This window comes from Cherax quadricarinatus, chromosome 31 (assembly GCF_038502225.1).
Source record: "Cherax quadricarinatus isolate ZL_2023a chromosome 31, ASM3850222v1, whole genome shotgun sequence".
In the NCBI taxonomy this organism is placed as follows: Eukaryota; Metazoa; Arthropoda; class Malacostraca; order Decapoda; family Parastacidae; genus Cherax; species Cherax quadricarinatus.
The window spans coordinates 36759833-36779767 of NC_091322.1; the positions used below are offsets into that span (position 1 = coordinate 36759833).

The window sequence follows — 19935 nt, forward strand, 5'->3', positions numbered from 1 at the left end:
CTTGTTCTAGTATGTTACTCTTGTTCTAGTATGTTACTCCTGTTCTCGTATGTTACTCCTGTTCTAGTATGTTACTCTTGTTCTAGTATGTTACTCCTGTTCTAGTATGTTACTCTTATTCTAGTATGTTACTCTTGTTCTAGTATGTTACTCTTGTTCTAGTATGTTACTCTTGTTCTAGTATGTTACTCTTCTTCAGGTATGTTATTCTTCTTCTAGTATGTTGCTCTTGTTCTAGTATGTTACTCTTGTTCTAGTATGTTACTCCTGTTCTAGTATGTTACTCCTGTTCTAGTATGTTACTCGTCTTTTAGTATGTTACTCGTGTTCTATTATGTTACTCTTGTTCTAGTATGTTACTCTTGTTCTAGTATGTTAACTAGTCTTGTTCTAGTATGTTACTCTTGTTCTAGTATGTTACTCTTGTTCTAGTATGTTACTCTTGTTCTAGTATGTTACTCGTGTTCTAGTATGTTATTCTTGTTCTAGTATGTTAACTAGTCTTGTTTTAGCATGTCAGTCTTGTTCTAGTATGTCAGTCTTGTTCTAGTATGTCAGTCTTGTTCTAGTATGTCACTCTTGTTCTAGTATGTAAACTACTCTGGTTTTAGTATATCACTCTTGTTCTAGTATGTCAGCATTGGAAAATACGGAATATCCGCTAGGAATTTTTATTGACCTAAGAAAAGCGTTTGACACAGTTGACCACGGCATCCTACTCCACAAACTTGACCACTATGGTATAAGAGGCCATGCGCTTGCATATTTCAAATCCTACCTTTCTAATAGGTGTCAGTATGTCACCATTAAAGACACAGCCTCATCAATACGGCCACTTGATACTGGAGTTCCGCAGGGAAGTGTCCTTGGACCCCTGCTCTTCCTCATTTACATCAGTGATCTTCCAGACATATCCCAACACCTGAAACCCATTCTTTTTGCTGACGACACGACTTATGTCATCTCTCACCCTAATCTTGCCACCCTCAACACCATTGCTAACGAGGAGCTGCTCAAAATATCGACTTGGATGACAGCCAATAAACTTATACTTAACACTGACAAAACCTACTATATTATGTTTGGTAGCAGAGCAGGTGTTGCGCAACTTAACATTAAGATCGACAACACTCTAATTGCCAGACATAATGAGGGCAAATTCCTTGACCTATACCTCGACAACAACCTAAATTTCAGCACCCATATCCAACACATAACAAAAAAAGTATCCATAACGGTGGGGATCCTCTCCAAGATACGATACTACGTGCCGCAAACTGCCCTTCTCACACTATACCATTCACTTATATATTCATACCTCACCTATGCTATCTGTACTTGGGGTTCAACTGCAGCAACACACCTAAAGCCAATAATAACCCAGCAAAAAGCCGCAGTAAGAATAATCACTAAATCCCATCCCTGGCAACACCCCCACCCCCCCACTCTTCATAGATCTAAACTTACTCCCTGTTCAGAACATCCACACTTACTACTGTGCAATCTATATCTACAGGACCTTAAATTCCAATATTAACCTTGACCTAAAACGCTTTCTTGATAGTTGTGAAAGGATCCACAGGCATAACACCAGACACATACATCTCTATGACATTCCCCGTGTCCGACTAAACCTTTACAAAAATTCAATGTATTTCAAAGGACCTAAAGTCTGTAACGCCCTACCTGAAAACTCTAGAACTGCAGACACACTCATCACTTACAAAACTACAGCTGAAAAAAACATCTTATCTCCCTTATACATCCCGACAACTAACTACATGATAACCACCTGGTGGTTCACAATTACACTCACTCACCAACTGACTATAAATACAGAAATACTAATCTTAGTCTTAAAATAATGAATCCTAACTAGTCATAAGTTTGCCTATGATACTCCAATATAGACACTTTGTATTGTGCCAAAACAAAAGCATTCACATTGCTAAACTCACAAATTATAATGTAGTCACTTAGCCTTAATACCATAATCTGTAAGGATTTAATATTAAGAATTAATCTAAGTCTGCCCGAAATGCCTAGCCATGCTAGGTGTCCTAGTGGCCCCCTCTGTAATTAGTATTTTATAACATGTAAACCACACAATATCCAAATCCTGTAAACCCCACATTGTAACCCTTATAGAGAATAAACTTGATTTGATTTGATTTAGTATGTTAACTTCTCTTGTTCTAGTATGTCAGTGTTCATCTAGTATGTTAACTACTCTTGTTTTAGTATGTCACTCTTGTCCTATTATGTTAACTTCTCTTGTTCTAGTATGTCAGTCTTCTAGTATGTTAACTACTGTTGTTCTAGTATGTCAGTCTTGTTTTATTATATTACTCTTGTTCTAGTATGCTACTGTTCTAGTATGTTAACTACTCTTATTTTAGTATATCACTCTTGTCCTAGTATGTTAACTTCTCTTGTTCTAGTATGTCAGTCTTCTAGTATGTTAACTACTATTGTTTTAGTATGTCACTCTTGTCCTAGTATGTTAACTTCTCTTGTTCTAGTATGTCAGTCTTCTTCTAGTATGTTAACTACTCTTGTTTTAGTATGTCACTCTTGTCCTAGTATGTTAACTTCTCTTGTTCTAGTATGTCAGTCTTCTTCTAGTATGTTAACTACTCTTGTTCTAGTATGTCAGTCTTCTTCTAGTATGTTAACTACTCTTGTTTTAGTATGTCACTCTTGTCCTAGTATATTAACTACTCTTGTTCTAGTATGCCAGTCTTCTTCTAGTATGTTAACTACTCTTGTTCTAGTATGTTAACTACTCTTGTTCTAGTATGTCAGTCTTCTAGTATGTTAACTACTCTTGTTCTAGTATGTCAGTCTTGTTTTATTATATTACTCTTGTTCTAGTATGCTAATGTTCTAGTATGTTAACTACTTTTGTTTTAGTATGTCACTCTTGTCCTAGTATGTTAACTTCTCTTGTTCTAGTATGTCAGTCTTCTTCTAGTATGTTAACTACTCTTGTTTTAGTATGTCACTTGTCCTAGTATGTTAACTTCTCTTGTTCTAGTATGTCAGTCTTCTAGTATGTTAACTACTCTTGTTCTAGTATGTCAGTCTTGTTTTATTATGTTACTCTTGTTCTAGTATGCTACTGTTCTAGTATGTTAACTACTCTTGTTTTAGTATGTCACTCTTGTCCTAGTATGTTAACTACTCTTGTTTTAGTATGTCACTCTTGTCCTAGTATGTTAACTTCTTTTGTTCTAGTATGTCAGTCTTCTTCTAGTATGTTAACTACTCTTGTTTTAGTATGTCACTTGTCCTAGTATGTTAACTACTCTTGTTTTAGTATGTCATTTGTCCTAGTATGTTAACTACTCTTGTTTTAGTATGTCATTTGTCCTAGTATGTTAACTACTCTTGTTCTAGTATGTCAGTCTTTTTTTTATTATGTTACTCTTGTTCTAGTATGCTACTGTTCTAGTATGTTAACTACTTCTTGTCCGACTATGCCTGGGGTCATGTTAGTACACAGTAGACATGACTCGTGCCAGTGGTTGGAACACTGGTACCTTCCTGCTGTCAGGTCAAGTTTCAGTCTCCAACACGTACACATCTAGTATAGTACTTGGTCATTTTTACCTCTTCATAGTTATTTTATTAGTTTAATATTTTTATTGTGCATCCCATACCATTGTGTGGGCGGTAGTTAAAAGATTAGAGTGGCACTTGTTTGGTCCAGGGAGGACCGCATTGTGTGTGTGTGTGTGTGTGTGTGTGTGTGTGTGTGTGTGTGTGCGTGTGCGTGTGTGTGTGCGTGCGCGAGCAGTAGCTGCTGTCATGCGTGACTGAAAGATGTACATATTGAGGGGACTTTTGGGGACTGACGGGTTATGGTCCCCCTGTGCAGCCTCGGGCTCGGCGTGCCCTGAGCGGCCGAGCGGGCGGCGGGGTGCGCCCGGCCTCCCTCCACACCACTCCGCAGCACACCATCTCCTCCTGCACTACTAACACCGTCCCGTACTACCACCATCACCACCACCACCACCTGCATCATCAGCAGCCAGCAGCAGCGCCGCAGGAGAACGTGGAGGTGCGGGGCCTGCAGGGGGTGAGCGCAGGGGAGCTGCTGGGCAAGACCCACGAGGAGCTCGTTCTGCTGCTCATCCAGCTGCGCCGACATCATTCTGCACTCCAGTCTGCCAGACATCATGCGCGCCTTGAGAGAGACTCCCAGGTACGCCCACGTCGCCGCCCACCACCACCTCTGTGTATGTTCATTCCTACCCCCCTGGGGCGTGTATGCTCTTTTACCCTGGGGGGAGCAACCTGCAGATTAACCCGACTAATCGACACTCAGGTCACTGCTAATTACTGCTGCTGGTGGTGTTTGTTGCGGTCTGAGCTCACTATGGTAGGCGTCGCCGTAGTGTTATCACTGCAGGAATATACTTGGTTCTGCTATACACCTAAAATGCTCATATTTTTAATTTAAATGCTTAATATTGGTATTTTTAATTGCTTGTTCCAGTGACTTTCATTGCCATCAGTATTTCGCCTTATTAATGCTTTTCCTCCACAGTCGGACATGCTTGCTTCCGCTTATGTATTCACAGTTTTGCTTCAGTTTTGCCTTGGGTTTTCCACTTGTTGTGTGTCAAGTATTGCATGACGTAGTGCATGATGCCAACATTCACATACATATATCATTTGCCCAGTTTGCAAGTGACGGTGTATTATTTTTTTTCAGTTTGTTATATCTTCTAGCAAATCTTTGTACAAGTAGTGTGGGTATGCAAACTTTTGGATTTCATTATTGTAGCCTAAGAACTATGTACAAATAGGGTATCATATGAAGATTTGCCACCCCTTCCCCCGTTCCTGGAAAATGGTGAAATATACTTCTAATTCTTGGATAAATTATTTTGAACTATATAATATTTAGCAAGATAAGGTTAGATTACTTTTTTTTGGCAATATGAAAAATAGCATAAATTTGCGTAATTATATTTCATACTTTTCTTGGGGGTGATCTTCGTGTACTGTAATCCTTAAAATGTAATTTAACTAGGTGTAAATAATTGTAATACTTAAACTGTATTTAGCGAGCTATTTCCAAGCACACTGGTTTGTAGTGATGTCTCAGCACTGGCATGCCTAGTCGGAGGTGATTTGAAGTGAAGGAATGAGATTAGTGCTCACCTTAGCTGCTTCAGAAATTCTAATCTGTGTTTGTACATAGTAGATTCTAGTAAGATTTATTAGTACATTAACGTCAACATTACTAGAAATGTTATTAGTGCTCTGCTCATCGAGTTCATTCCTTATATGTAACATTATTGTATTGAGTCGTTTTAGACCGGTTGGGGGTCATACAGCGCCTGGGGAATGGGAGACAAACAGGTGTGTTCAAAGGAAGTAAAGATTCGATCCAGTTCCCTGGATCATGAGCCTTTCATCAGTCATTCGATATTTACAACACAAATCATGGTGTTTGAATGACTATAATATTTAAAAACAGTGATAGTGTCTTGTAAATTCTGCCACACGGGTTATTGTATTGAAAGTTAACTGTGGGCAGCCATATACTTTCAGATTGAACTGCAAAAGATTTAGAGGCACATAATGGCATATGTATATATATATATATATATATAGGAATAAGGATAGATTTCATTAAGTCTAAGGGAGGGATCCCAATCATATGTAGCATCTTGCCTAGAAGGGGAGTAGGAAATGAATGGTTGTCTAGGGCAATTGGTGTAAATTGCTGGCTAGACAGATACTGCAAGGAACTTGCAATCCCATTCATTGACAACTGGAACAACTTTTATGGCAAACATGATATGTATGCAAGGGATGGGGTTCATCTCTCTGGGGCAGGGGTGGTAGCACTTGCAGACTCGATTGAGAAGGCCATTGGTGAAATGCCTATGATTTTAAACTGATGGAAGATAGAGGTATGGGTGTGTGTGGGAAACAAGCAGGTTGCAACACTAGGGTTGGAAACAGTAAATGTATAAAAGGCATTCAGCATGAAGTTATAAATAAAGACAATAGAACAGGTCAGAAAACAAAGGGGGACAGCAGAGGGCAGCAAGGGACTAGCTCCCTTAAGGTTTACTATACTAATAGCAGGAGTGTTAGAAATAAGATAGAGGAGCTAAGATTAATTGCAAGTGCAGGAAACATAGATATTATTGCTATAACAGAGACCTGGCTCAATCTGAAAGATAGAGAGATGCCATCTGAATGTCACATACAAGGCTATAAATTATTCCACACTGACAGGGTCAACAGGAAAGGTGGTGGAGTAGCGATGTATGTCAGAGACAATTTAAATTGTTGTGTTAGACAAGATATTAAATTAGAAGCGTCAGCCACTGAATCTGTTTGGTTACAGCTTCTCGAGGGCCGAGAAAAACTAATTTTGGGTGTGATTTACAGGGCCCCAAATCTTGATAGGGAGTGCAGTAAACTTCTATGGGACGAAATTCGTAAGGCATCTACATACGAAAATGTTGTGCTAATGGGAGATTTCAACTATAGACAGATTGACTGGAGCAATTTGACAGGAAATTTAGAGTCGGGTGACTTTCTTGATACGATCCAGGATTGTTTTTTAAAACAGTTTGTGACAGAGCCAACTAGGGGAAATAACCTCCTTGACTTGGTTCTTGCCAGTAGGGAAACACTAATTAATAATCTTGAGGTTAATGATGAGCTTGGGGAGAGTGATCACAAATCACTCAGTTTTAACATATCATGGAATTCCCCTAATAATGGCAATCAAGTCTCCGTCCCTGACTTTCGCTTGGCTGATTTCATAGGACTGAAAAATTACTTAGGTGGGCTGAACTGGAATGACCTGACTAGGGGTCAGGTAGGTGGTGATGGTTGCCGATATGATGCTTTCCAGGGCATAGTTCTAGCTGCTCAGTCAAATTATGTTCCAAATAGGGAAATCAGATCAAACAAAAATGATCCTAAATGGATGAACAATAGATTAAAATATCTGATTGGTCAAAAGAGAGGCATATATAGGCAAATCAAAAGAGGAGAGGGGCAATTAAGAAATCGATATATTCAGTTAAAGAGAGAAATAAAAAAGGGAATTAGAAAAGCAAAAAGAGATTATGAGGTTAAAGTTGCAAGAGAATCGAAGACTAACCCAAAAGGATTCTTTCAGGTATACAGAAGTAAGATCAGGGACAAGATAGGCCCACTCAAAAGTTCCTCGGGTCAGCTCACTGACAGTGATAAGGAAATGTGTAGAATTTTTAACACATACTTCCTCTCAGTTTTTACACAGGAGGATACCAGTGATATTCCAGTAATGATAAATTATGTAGAACAGGACGATAATAAACTGTGCACTATTAGGGTCACAAGTGACATGGTCCTTAGGCAAATAGATAAATTAAAACCTAACAAATCCCCAGGCCCTGATGAACTGTATGCAAGGGTTCTAAAGGAATGTAAAGAGGAGCTTAGCACACCTTTGGCTAATCTTTTCAACATATCACTACAAACTGGCATGGTGCCAGATAAGTGGAAAATGGCAAATGTGATACCTATTTTCAAAACAGGTGACAGGTCCTTAGCTTCGAACTATAGACCAATAAGCCTAACCTCCATAGTGGGAAAATTTATGGAATCAATAATTGCCGAGGCAGTTCGTAGCCACCTTGAAAAGCATAAATTAATCAACGAATCTCAGCATGGTTTTACAAAGGGACGTTCCTGCCTTACGAATTTATTAACTTTTTTCACTAAGGTATTTGAGGAGGTAGATCATGGTAACGAATATGATATTGTGTATATGGACTTCAGTAAGGCTTTTGACAGGGTCCCACATCAGAGACTATTGAGGAAAATTAAAGCACATGGAATAGGAGGAGAATTTTTTTCCTGGATAGAGGCATGGTTGACAAATAGGCAGCAGAGAGTTTGCATAAATGGGGAGAAATCAGAGTGGGGAAGCGTCACGAGCGGTGTTCCACAGGGGTCAGTGTTGGGCCCCCTGCTGTTCACAATCTACATAAACGACATAGATGAGGGCATAAAGAGCGACATCGGCAAGTTTGCCGATGACACCAAAATAGGCCGTCGAATTCATTCTGACGAGGACATTCGAGCACTCCAGGAAGATTTGAATAGACTGATGCAGTGGTCGGAGAAGTGGCAGATGCAGTTTAATATAGACAAATGCAAAGTTCTAAATGTTGGACAGGACAATAACCATGCCACATATAAACTAAATAATGTAGATCTTAATATTACGGATTGCGAAAAAGATTTAGGAGTTCTGGTTAGCAGTAATCTGAAACCAAGACAACAGTGCATAAGTGTTCGCAATAAAGCTAATAGAATCCTTGGCTTCATATCAAGAAGCATAAATAATAGGAGTCCTCAGGTTGTTCTTCAACTCTATACATCCTTGGTTAGGCCTCATTTAGATTATGCTGCACAGTTTTGGTCACCGTATTACAGAATGGATATAAATTCTCTGGAAAATGTACAAAGGAGGATGACAAAGATGATCCCATGTATCAGAAACCTTCCCTATGAGGATAGACTAAGGGCCCTGAAACTGCACTCTCTAGAAAGACGTAGAATTAGGGGGGATATGATTGAGGTTTATAAGTGGAAGACAGGAATAAATAAAGGGGATGTAAATAGTGTGCTGATAATATCTAGCCTAGACAGGACTCGCAGCAATGGTTTTAAGTTGGAAAAATTCAGATTCAGGAGGGATATAGGAAAGTACTGGTTTGGTAATAGAGTTGTGGATGAGTGGAACAAACTCCCAAGTACCGTTATAGAGGCCAGAACGTTGTGTAGCTTTAAAAATAGGTTGGATAAATACATGAGTAGATGTGGGTGGGTGTGAGTTAGACCTGATAGCTTGTGCTAACGGGTCGGTTGCCGTGTTCCTCCCTTGAGTCAATGTGACCTGACCTGACTAGGTTGGGTGCATTGGCTTAAGCCGGTAGGGACTTGGACCTGCCTCGCATGGGCCAGTGGGCCTTCTGCAGTGTTCCTTCGTTCTTATGTTCTTATGTTATTATATATATATATATATATATATATATATATATATATATATATATATAATATAGTGGCGCAGTCGTATATGGTATATCTTTAAATTATTTGTAATGAAGTTGGTAGAATTACCGACAATATGTAAAGTAAAAGGACACAAGTGCAACTAATGTGACATTTATTGTGGCTTGATAAAGCTCCTGGAGAGCGAAACGTTGCCACAATAAATGTCACATTAGGTGCACTTGTGTCCTTTTACTTCAAATTATTTACTGGTCCAAATCGGACTGAAACGTCATGAGTTTCATTCTATGTGCGAGTTATTTGTGTATTTTTATTACTCATCTGTTGGTCGAAAGTTGAAATATTATAGGCACCCAGTGGACCCTAAGAAGATTGTTCATTGATAATTTTTTGTATTTTTATTTGGAAGGGTTGTGCTTAAATTTCAATAGGGGAAACCTGATAGGCTCCTTCACAAAATTTATGCAAGTACTCTATAAGGAGTCATGTTACTGTATTATATAGTCATAAAATTTGTGGGATTGTATAAATACGAGGTGTGTAGAACTAACAATATATAGTGTGTGTGGAGCCAGCACTGAAGTAACTTAGACTAGCACACTATCTCAGGCTCGTCTTGCGCAGTTGGATGGGGAACACCGGGATGAACATCTTCGACGCCTGACTAGCCTCAACCATCACTTACACGATCTAGACAAACAGGTAGAGTTGCTTAGTCATGCATTTACTCTTGTACAAGTTTATTCTTGCAAAGAGTGTGCCCTTCCACAGTCACGTAATGATCCAATTTCCTGTTGTGATTATCTATGTCATGATGGATGTAGTAGAGCAAATTCTGTTCATTGGCATGTTCATATAAACATTATATATATATATATATATATATATATATATATATATATATATATATATATATATATTCTTTCTTTCAACACACCGGCCGTATCACACCGAGGCGGGGTGGCTCAGAAAGAAAAACGAAAGTTTCTCTTTTCAAATTTAGTAGTAATTTATGCGGGAAAAGGAGTTACTAGCCCCTTGCTCCCGGCATTTTAGTCGCTTCTTACAACACGCATGGCTTACGGAGGAAGAATTCTGTTCCACTTCCCCATGGAAGTAAGAGGAAATAAACAAGAACAAGAACTAGTAAGAAAATAGAAGAAACCCCAGAGGGGTGTGTATATACTTTATGCTTGTACATGTATATGTAGTGTGACCTAAGTGTAAGTAGAAGTAGCAAGACGTACCTGAAACCTTGCATGTTCATGAGACAGAAAAAAAAAGACACCAGCAATCCTACCATCATGTAAAACAATTACAGGCTTCTGTTTTACACTCGCTTGGCAGGACGGTAGTACCTCCCTGGGCGGTTGCTGTCTACCAACCTACTACCTACATACGTATATATATATATATATATATATATATATATATATATATATATATATATATATATATATATATATATATATATATATATTACGTATATCGTGCCGAATAGGTAAAACTTGCTATTTTGGCATAAACAGCAACGCTACCCTTTTCGAATACGGCAAGCTAAAATTTGTGTATATAACAATTTCGCAAAAAACATTCTGAACTTAACGAGAAAAAAAATAATTTCATTGTGTTTGTTTATTATTAAATTATTCTAAACTTACTTAAAATATATATAATTGGATTAGGCCAAATTAAATTGCAGTTAGTTATAATAAAGTTAGGTAGGTTAGGTTCGTCAGGAAACAGTACAAGTGTTTACTGACGCGGGTCTTACATGATGACCCTCCGTTGAAGCTTTTGGTCATCTGACAGAGGCTTTCCGCTGGCTTACTGGTCCACCCCTTTAAAAATTTTGATTAGTTATAGCCAATTTTTTTGTTTAGGTTAGGTAAGGTTTCTAAGTTCTTTTGGTACAAAATTAATTTTTACATTAGCACAGATTAAAAAAAATATATCTTTATACATATAAAAATATATTTTTTCATTTATGTTAATATAACAATTAATGATTTTGTACCAAAAGAACCTTAGGAAAGTTACCTAACCTTATTATAACAAGCGCAATTTAATTTATCTTAATCCAACTAAATATATTGTATATAAGTTTACAATAATTTAATAATAAACAAACAAACACAATGAAATGTATTTTTTCGTTAAGTTTCGCTTGCCCTATTCGGCAAGAAGTGCATTGCTATTTAAGCCAAAATCGCAAGTTTTACTTATTCAGCACGATACGTGTGTGTGTGTTTGTTTGTTTGTTTGTTTGTTTGTGTTTGTTGCCCACCTAGTTGTGGTTGCAGGGGTAGAGTCATAGCTCATAGCTCCTGGCCCCGCCTCTTCACTGGCCGCTACTGGATCACTCCCTGCACCGTGAGCTTTATCATACCTCTGCTTAAAGCTGTGAATGGATCCTGCCTCCACTACATCGCTTCCCAAGCTATTCCACTTCCTGACTACTCTGTGACTGAAGAAATACTTCCTAACATCCCTGTGATTCATCTGGGTCTTCAGCTTCCAACTGTGTCCCCTTGTTGCTGTGTCCAGTCTCTGGAACATTCTGTCTCTATCCACCTTGTCAGTTCCTCTCAGTATTTTGTATGTCGTTATCATGTCCCCCCCTCCCATCTCTCCTGTCCTCCAGTGTCGTCAGGTCGATTTCTCTTAGCCTCTCCTCGCAGGACAGACCCCTTAGCTCTGGGAATAGTCTTGTTGCAAACCTTTACACTTTTTTTAGTTTCTTTACATGCTTAGCTAGATGTGGGTTCCAAACTGGTGCCTCATACTCCAATATGGGCCTAACGTACACGATGTTCAGGGTCTTGAACGATTCTTTATTAAGATGGCGGAATGCTGTTCTGAGGTTTACTAGGCGCCCATGTGCTGCAGCAGTAATTGGTTGATGTGCATCTCAGGAGATGTGCCTTGTGTTATACTCACCCCAAGATCTTTTTCCTTGAGTGAGGTTTGTAGTCTCTGGCCCTCCTAGACTGTACTCCGTCTGCGGTCTTCTTTGCCCTTCCCCAGTCTTCATGACTTTGCACTTGGTGGGGTTGAACTCCAGGAGCCAATTGCTGGACCAGGCCTGCAGCCTTTCCAGATCCCTTTGCAGTTCTACCTGGTCCTCGTCCGACTGAATTCTTCTCATCAACTTCACATCATCTGCAAACAGGGACACTTCAGAGTCTGTTCCTTCCGTCATGTCGTTCACAAATACCAGAAACAGCACCGGTCCTAGGACTGACCCCTGTGGAACCTCACTCGTCACAGACGCCCACTCTGACACCTTGCCACGTACCATGACATGCTACTGTCTTCCTGACAGGTATTCCCTGATCCATTGTAGTGCCTTCCCTGTTATCCCTGCCTGGTCCTCCAACTTTTGCACTAATCTCTCGTGTGGAACTGTGTCACACGCCTTCTTATAGTCCAAGAAAATGCAATCTACCCACCCCTCTCTCCCTTGTATTACTGCTGTCACCCTGGCATAGAACTGCAGTAGGTTTGTGACAGGATTTCCTGTCCCTGAAACCGTATTGGCTATTGATAAGCTCATTTCTTTCTAGGTGTTTCACCACTCTTCTGATAATCTTCAACATGACTTTGCATACTATACACGTCAGTTACACTGGTCTAGAGTTTAATGCTTCTTGTCTGTCTCCTTTTTTAAGACTTGGGACCACATTTGCTGTCTTCCATACCTCAGGTAATATCCCTGTTTCGATAGATGTGTTGAATATTGTTGTTAGGGGTACACACAGCATCTCTGCACCCTCAGGACCCATGGAGAGATGTTATCCGGTCCCATCGCCTTTGAGGTGTCTAGCTCGCCCAGCAGCCTCTTCACTTCTTCCTCAGTTGTATGTATTGTGTCCAACACTTGGTGGTGTACCCCACCTCTCTGTCTTTCTGAAGTCCCTTCTGTCTCCTCTGTGAACACTTCTTTGAATCTCATGTTGAGTTCCTCACATACTTCTCGGCCATTTCTTGTGATCTCTCCACCTTCCTTCCTTAGCCTGATTACCTGGTCCTTGACTGGTGTTGTCCTCCTGATGTGGCTATACAACAGCTTCGGGTCAGATTTGGCTTTCACTGCTATGTCATTTTCGTAATGTCGTCAGACCTCCCTTCTTACCTGTGCATATTCATTTCTGGCTCTACTACTGCTCTCCTTATTTCCCTGGGTCCTTTGCCTTCTATACTTCTTCCATTCCCTAGCACACTTGGTTTTGGCCTCCCTGCATCTTTGGGTGAACCACCGGCTCATCTTGGCTTTTTCATTATTCCTGTTACCCTTGGGTACAAACCTCTCCTCAGCTTCCTTGCATATTGTTGTCACGTATTCCATCATCTCGTTTACTGACTTCCCCGCCAGTTCTCTGTCCCACTGAACCCCATTTAGGAAGTTCTTCATTCCCGCATGGTCCTCCTTGTAGTTTGGCTTCATTCGTCTGACTCTTCGTGCTCCCCCCTCCACTTGTAACTCTTCTGTGTATTCGAATCTTAAAACCACATGATTGCTGGCCGCAAGGGGTCTATCATATGTGATATCCTCAATAGCTACACTACTCAAGGTGAATACTAGATCCAGTTTCGCTGGTTCATCCTCTTCTCTCTCTCTCTCTGGTAGTGTCCCTTACGTGTTGGTGCATGAAGTTTTCCAGTACCACCTCCATCATCTTAGCCCTCCACGTTTCTTGGCCCCCATGTGGCTCCAAGTTCTCCCAATCAATTTCCTTGTGGTTGAAGTCACCAGTGATCAGCAGTAGCTTTGCCCTGCTCGCATTTATCCCTTGCCACTTCAGCCATTGTGTCAACCATCGCTCTATTACTCTCATCATACTCTTGCCTTGGCCTCCTGTTGTTCTGTGGTGGGTTATACATCACTGCAATTACCACCTTGGGACCTCCAGACTGCTTCTCCATTGTCTCCTCTCTAGAGCTCATGAAAATCCTATCGTTTTTTGACCAGCAATGCCACTCCTCCACCCCCTCTGTTCCCTCTGTCCCTGTGTGTCTGTGTGTGTGTGTGTGTGTGTGTGTGTGTGTGTGTTTGTGTGTGTGTGTGTGTGTGTGTGTGTGTGTGTGTGAGAGAGAGAGAGAGAGAGAGAGAGCGAATGAGAATGAACCACTGAACCTAAATTCATAAATATGCCAACCATACATGGCAATTTTCTTTTACATATGTTGATTTATATATGCATACCTTTTAATACCTGACCTTCGCAAACCTGTTATATTCACACTCAAATAGGGCCAAAGATTCTGTTTCGACATTTCATGTATACATGCTCCTATCCTAGTCATTGTTTTCACAAACGCACATGCACGTCAAAACTCTCCCAGGATTTCCTTACTCCACAGCCCAGGAAAAAATTAGCATGCAACTACTGAAACCCAACCACATACCATATAGAAACCCATCCGCCTCTCCTATCCAAAAGTCCCCTGTGCCCAACAGTGCATTCCCTCACATCGTCCTCACTACCTTCTGCCGTCCCACCCACCACTTTATTTCTTCCCCTCCACACCATCTGTTTCCTTGTCTCTCCCAATAAATCCTCACTACTTAGACCAGAGGGTCAAGTGATAGAGCAGAACAAGTATCAGGAGACATGCACAAATAACCTGCAGATAGAAGAGAGGAGCTTACGACGACGTTTCGGTCCGACTTGAACCATTTACGAAGTCACATTAACGAAAAGGAGAGGAGGGGTATATATAGGCAGGAGGTGGTAGTAGTAGTAGTGGAGGTAAAGGGTAGTAGTAGTGGGGAAGATAGTAAGGAGGAGGAGCCAGTCAAATACTAAGAGAAGCACTGCAAGGGAGCTAGGTGCCCACAGAGGGTAAGAGCAAGAACACAGAGGCGGGGGGGGGGGGGTAAAATAAATAATGAAGGAACAAAAACACAGGCAGTTGTCTGTCTTCTGCCTTGTGTATTTGTTTCTTCATTATTTATTTTATCCCCACCCCCTATGTGTTCTTGCTCTTACCCTCTGTGGGCACCTAGCTCCCTTGCAGTGTTTCTCTTTCTTAGTATTTGACTGGCTCCTCCTCCTTACTATCTTCCTTACTACTACTACTACTACTACTACTACTACTACACCACCACCACCACCACCACCACCACCACTACTACTACTACTACTACTACTACTTCCACCACTACCTCTTCCTGCCTATATATAGCCATCCTGCTCCACTTCTGGTTAGTGTGACTTTGTAAATGGTCCAAGTCGGACCGAAACGTCGTCGTAAGCTCCTCTCTTCTATGTGCGGGTTATTTGTGTATTGTTCCAGTCACAGTATTGTGCCTTTTTTGTTATCAAGAGACATGTTCACAAATACAGATAAGGTCACCAACAAAAGCAGTCAAATCAGATTTCTTTTAACATCAAACATCTTCCACCAAGGTAGAGTGACACGAAAAGCGCCGACATTACAACTTAGATGTCTCTCCAAATTGCGGTATTCCTACCCCTCTTTCAGAGTGCAGGCACTGTACTTCCCATCTCCAGGACTTGAGTCCGGCTAACCTGTTGCCCAGAATCCCTTCATAAATAAATGTTATCTCGATCACCCTCCAAGTCATAGGTATAACAGGGAAAGTATGAAAATTGATATACATTTTTTTTTGACATGTGTAACATGCTAGTAATGGATAAAACAAAAGTTGGTCTTAGTAAAAAGTTCAGTGCTCCAGGGCGTGATCTTGGCACCTTTACTGTCTCATTTTGAAAGCAAACTATACTAAAATAAACATGAAAGTCTCCTCAGTAGATGTTTAGTTCGATAGTTTTATTATGCACCCATACCCATCCTTTTTTTACACGGGGTTTTGCAATTTTAGGTTTAGGGTTCCTGACTTTATTTACAAGATCACTTCCTCCCTCTCCCCAAGTAAACAACAACCTACTAGAGGATAAATGCACTTAAATGTCACAGTTTAGTAATGGAAAGTATACAAGAGCAGTGGATGAACTACAGGAATACTCTGTTAAATAGCTTCTGGAATTCGACTCCAACAAGTGCAGTCATGAGGCTGGTAGATGTCAGAATGTGAATGTTCATCACCTGAGAGGAAGCCAACTCTTGTAGCAGACAAGAAGCTGAGGGTAGATGTTATACCAAGCACCTGCCACCCCATGCCTTCTTCAATTTCCATATTATTATTACAGTTATAAAGTGCTAAACCCACAAGGGTCATATAGCGCTGTCCACTGTCCATTACATTGCCCTTTCCCATCCTCCTCCTACACTATCTTTGTTGTATAAATGTTGGTAGAATTGCCTCCTACATTATCTTTGTTCCCTTCCTCTCACCACTCCCTACCATCTTTGTTGCCATGACTCCCTCTCTCCCTTTCTTCACTCCTTCCTCCCCTTTCCCCACTCCTGCCCTTCCTACCTTTCTCCACCTTTTCATACTCCCTCCTTAACCAGACCTCAAAATGAAATCGCGATCTCTAGAACATTTTTAACTGTTATCTTACACTATACAAGCATTCTCATGTCTTGTTAAGCAAAACTATCTTCATAAATTCTGTACCCATCATAGTGTTTATTGCTATATCCTTTTATTATGGTAATGCATTTTTTGAAATCATGGGATAATCATTTCCCAATTAACTTTTTTAAGCAATCCTAATGATCAGTTGCAATTTAAATAGAAAAGGAGTTTTACTTCTGTTTTATGTATATACTGTAGTATTATAAACTATGGATGTACTGTGCTGTGGCTTATTTCTAACAAATTCTCCTACCTAAGCAGTATGAAATGGGTAAACCATTGATCAACCTAGTGGACAACATGGTCAAGCTTGGGTCACTGTACCGAGGAGGAGACTCTAGACTTAATGCTCAACACGACCCAAGGAGACCGCGCTCATACTATCAGGTGTGTCAGAGTTGTTGCTGATTTTAAGAAACATTGGCCATAAACTTGAAAAGCTCTTAAAATTCTTTTATACTGAAGTCTCTCTGATTGTAAGTTCGGTACTGTATTCTAAAGGTTCAACTAGATCCATTGTTGCAGTGATTTAACGGATTTAATGTGCAAAATCTGTGGCTGGACAACATTAGGAAAGAACGGACGAAGCCCATCAGATCCAGAAGTGTTCATTATGGTCATGGTCAGCTGGGTAGATTGATTTTGGATTTATCAGAGCCCAGTAAATTGAAATTGTCAGTTATTGTAAATGATAACTCTGGATTTAATGAGCAGAGTCTATTAAATCCAGAATTGTCTGTTACAAATCATGGAAAAAGAACATTCGGATTTAAGATACCTTTTTTTCCTATTAGTCCATTGAATTGAAGGTTCACTGTACTCCAGTAGTTATTTTTGCTTTATTTATATTAACTTTTTTTATGAACACAACAAACCTTTTGTTGTAACTGAACATTTCCAAAAAACGACATTGAAAAGATAAACACAAATACCCGTATCTACCCTCTATACTGGCTTCCTTTGACTTCCGTGAACTCATTTTAGCTGTTTGATATATTCATTTCCTTTGTTACATAGTTCATTGAGCATCCATGAGCACACCCAGGATGTTTTAACTTTAAATGAGAATTTAAGTCAAAAGGGGAAAATAAATCATATTTGCATAGCTCAGTTAGCACCAGCAAGAGAAGCACCCCTGCTCCCTAATGTAGAGAAGGACAAGAGAGAATATTTTTTTTACTCCAGATTTTTTGAAGAGTAGCATAAGATGACAGTTGTACTGAGTTGTGCTCTTGGTATCCTTTGGAGAAAGAGTTTAGATCTAAGTGAAATTCAAGACCTTAAAGAATGCAGGCGCTATAGTTCCTTTGCTTTAATAAAGGAGGCAGTAGAGCACTACCGCAAAATTACAGACCAGTAGCCTAACACGACTCATGAAATCGTAATGACATGACTGCAAACAAACCATACCATGGACGGGGATAGAACCCAGTGGCTAACACGACGGTCTGGAGTTTTGAGACTCTCTGATCACCGGTTCTATCCCCGGCCGTGGTATGGTCAGTAGCCTAACATCTCACATCATAGCCTTCGAAAAGGTGACAAGATGCCAAATTAGAAATTTTTTGGAACAGCACAATCTGCACAGCCTAACTCAGCGTGGTTTTATTTTAGATCAGGGAGATCATGCATGCCACCACTGCTAAACCACTATGACAGAATAACGGAAGCATTGGAAGACAACCAAGATGTAGATGTGGTATACACGGATTTTGCAAAAGCGTGTAGGCAATTCCTTACATGCATACATACATACATACATACATACATACATACATACATACATACTGTAAGTATTCAAATTCTAATGCCATGTGTTGGTATACAGTATAGTTTTTTGCACCTCATGTTATATTTTGACTATACTAGTGTATTTTTTCAACACTACTGGATGATGGATGAAGCTGTATCACACTAGAACTCTATGGAGTCCACACACCTCCATTGACGTAATTTCTTTGTTAGGTTTGATCTGATGAACCAGTGTGTATATTTCATTGAGGTAATGGTCTGATAGACAGTGCCTTCACACAAACTATTCTGAGTGAGTTATTAATATTAACTACAGTATTTTAAATCTGGCTTATGATACATGAGGATACCTTGCAGCATGCTAAGATGAAGCATGTTATGTTTAACCCAGGATATGCATAGATGAAGTAAGTTCTAGTCAGTGACTGTGCATTGCTCACTCCTAGGATGGCCTGAAGGAATATCATATTTCACATGTTATGTATCAGTTCTATCAATCCATTGTTGTTGAACAAGTAATGTAAATAACCATTAATTTTAAATTGTTAATCTGTCATGAAAAATACCTTCCTCTTACACCCTGTAAGCATTATCATTATTTTGCAATCAACTGATGATACTTATATAAATTATTGAATAAAATGTTATACTTAAAATTTTATTATCTTGACAGGCAAATGGATATGATTCACTTCAGTTCTCTAGGAGAATACAAGAACGAAGAATAGTAGCTGAAGATTTACAGCTGCAAGAATATGAATTGGCAGCAGCAGATCAGGCTGATCTGGAGGTAGGTGCAGGAAAGCCACTCTCATTCTTGCTTGCCATATATGAATGGCTGGTGTTGTCACTGCATTCCCCATCAAATCTCTTAATATATCTCAGAAAAAATGGGAAAGTTAATGCAGACTTGGTATATATAAATTGTATGTACTTTTTGATGTATAATTGCACTGTGCACTTAGTTTTTCCATCACCTTTAATTTTTTAATTTTCTCACTGCAGGAATGCTTTTTTTTTTTTCTGAAAATTAATGGCAATAAAAATTCTGAACTTATTAGAATCAGTTGAAATTTATATTTTAATTTTTTCTCTGAAGATATTTTCCTACATCTGTATGGTATGATGCTGTCGAGGGAGCCTTATGATAATTAAGCAGAGTTTCCAGTAATTTTCTTAAAAAAAAAAAAAAAACGAGTTATACATAGTCTGTATAGCTGCTTATTGTATCTGAGGTTTAATGAGGAGATTTGAGTGTATATAATGAGTTGAACATTTAGTTCCACATTTTATTATTTGTATAAGTTTTGTAACAAAATTTTCACATAGTTTTACAGAGAGTCATTATGTGGTGTGTGTATGTGTGTTGTGATTAAATAAGCAGATTTTCATTAAAAAAAAAAGGTTACTTTATTTGCTACAACATTTGCCTATCAAGAAAAATATCATTCAGTAACATTAAACTTGCAGGGAAAAGTGATGCAATTGTATAAGTTGGACAAGAACCTACATCAAGAATCACTGACCATACAGAGCTTGCAGAGAGAGAAGGTTCGAATATAGTACATCCTTCATTTTTAGATTGACAGGATCTTTAACTCTTCCTCTTTTGGGTATCAGAAGATTATCTT

The 19935-nt window shown here is 39.5% G+C and overlaps 1 protein-coding gene across 21 annotated transcripts in view; it reads left to right on the forward strand.

The window, feature by feature from the left end:
* Nucleotides 1–19935, forward strand: part of LOC128697010 (uncharacterized) — a 1143041-nt gene that overhangs the window by 1027085 nt on the left and 96021 nt on the right. For 11 of the 21 annotated variants that reach the window (XM_053788515.2, XM_070090364.1, XM_070090365.1 and 8 more), the window contains 5 exons: nt 3881–4207; nt 9652–9744; nt 16811–16939; nt 18978–19094; nt 19775–19855. In XM_053788515.2, the coding sequence (XP_053644490.2) occupies nt 3881–4207; nt 9652–9744; nt 16811–16939; nt 18978–19094; nt 19775–19855 (747 nt within the window). The remainder of the gene's footprint in view (nt 1–3880; nt 4208–9651; nt 9745–16810; nt 16940–18977; nt 19095–19774; nt 19856–19935) is intronic. The other 10 variants (XM_070090371.1, XM_070090351.1, XM_070090359.1 and 7 more) reach the window with 8 other exon arrangements.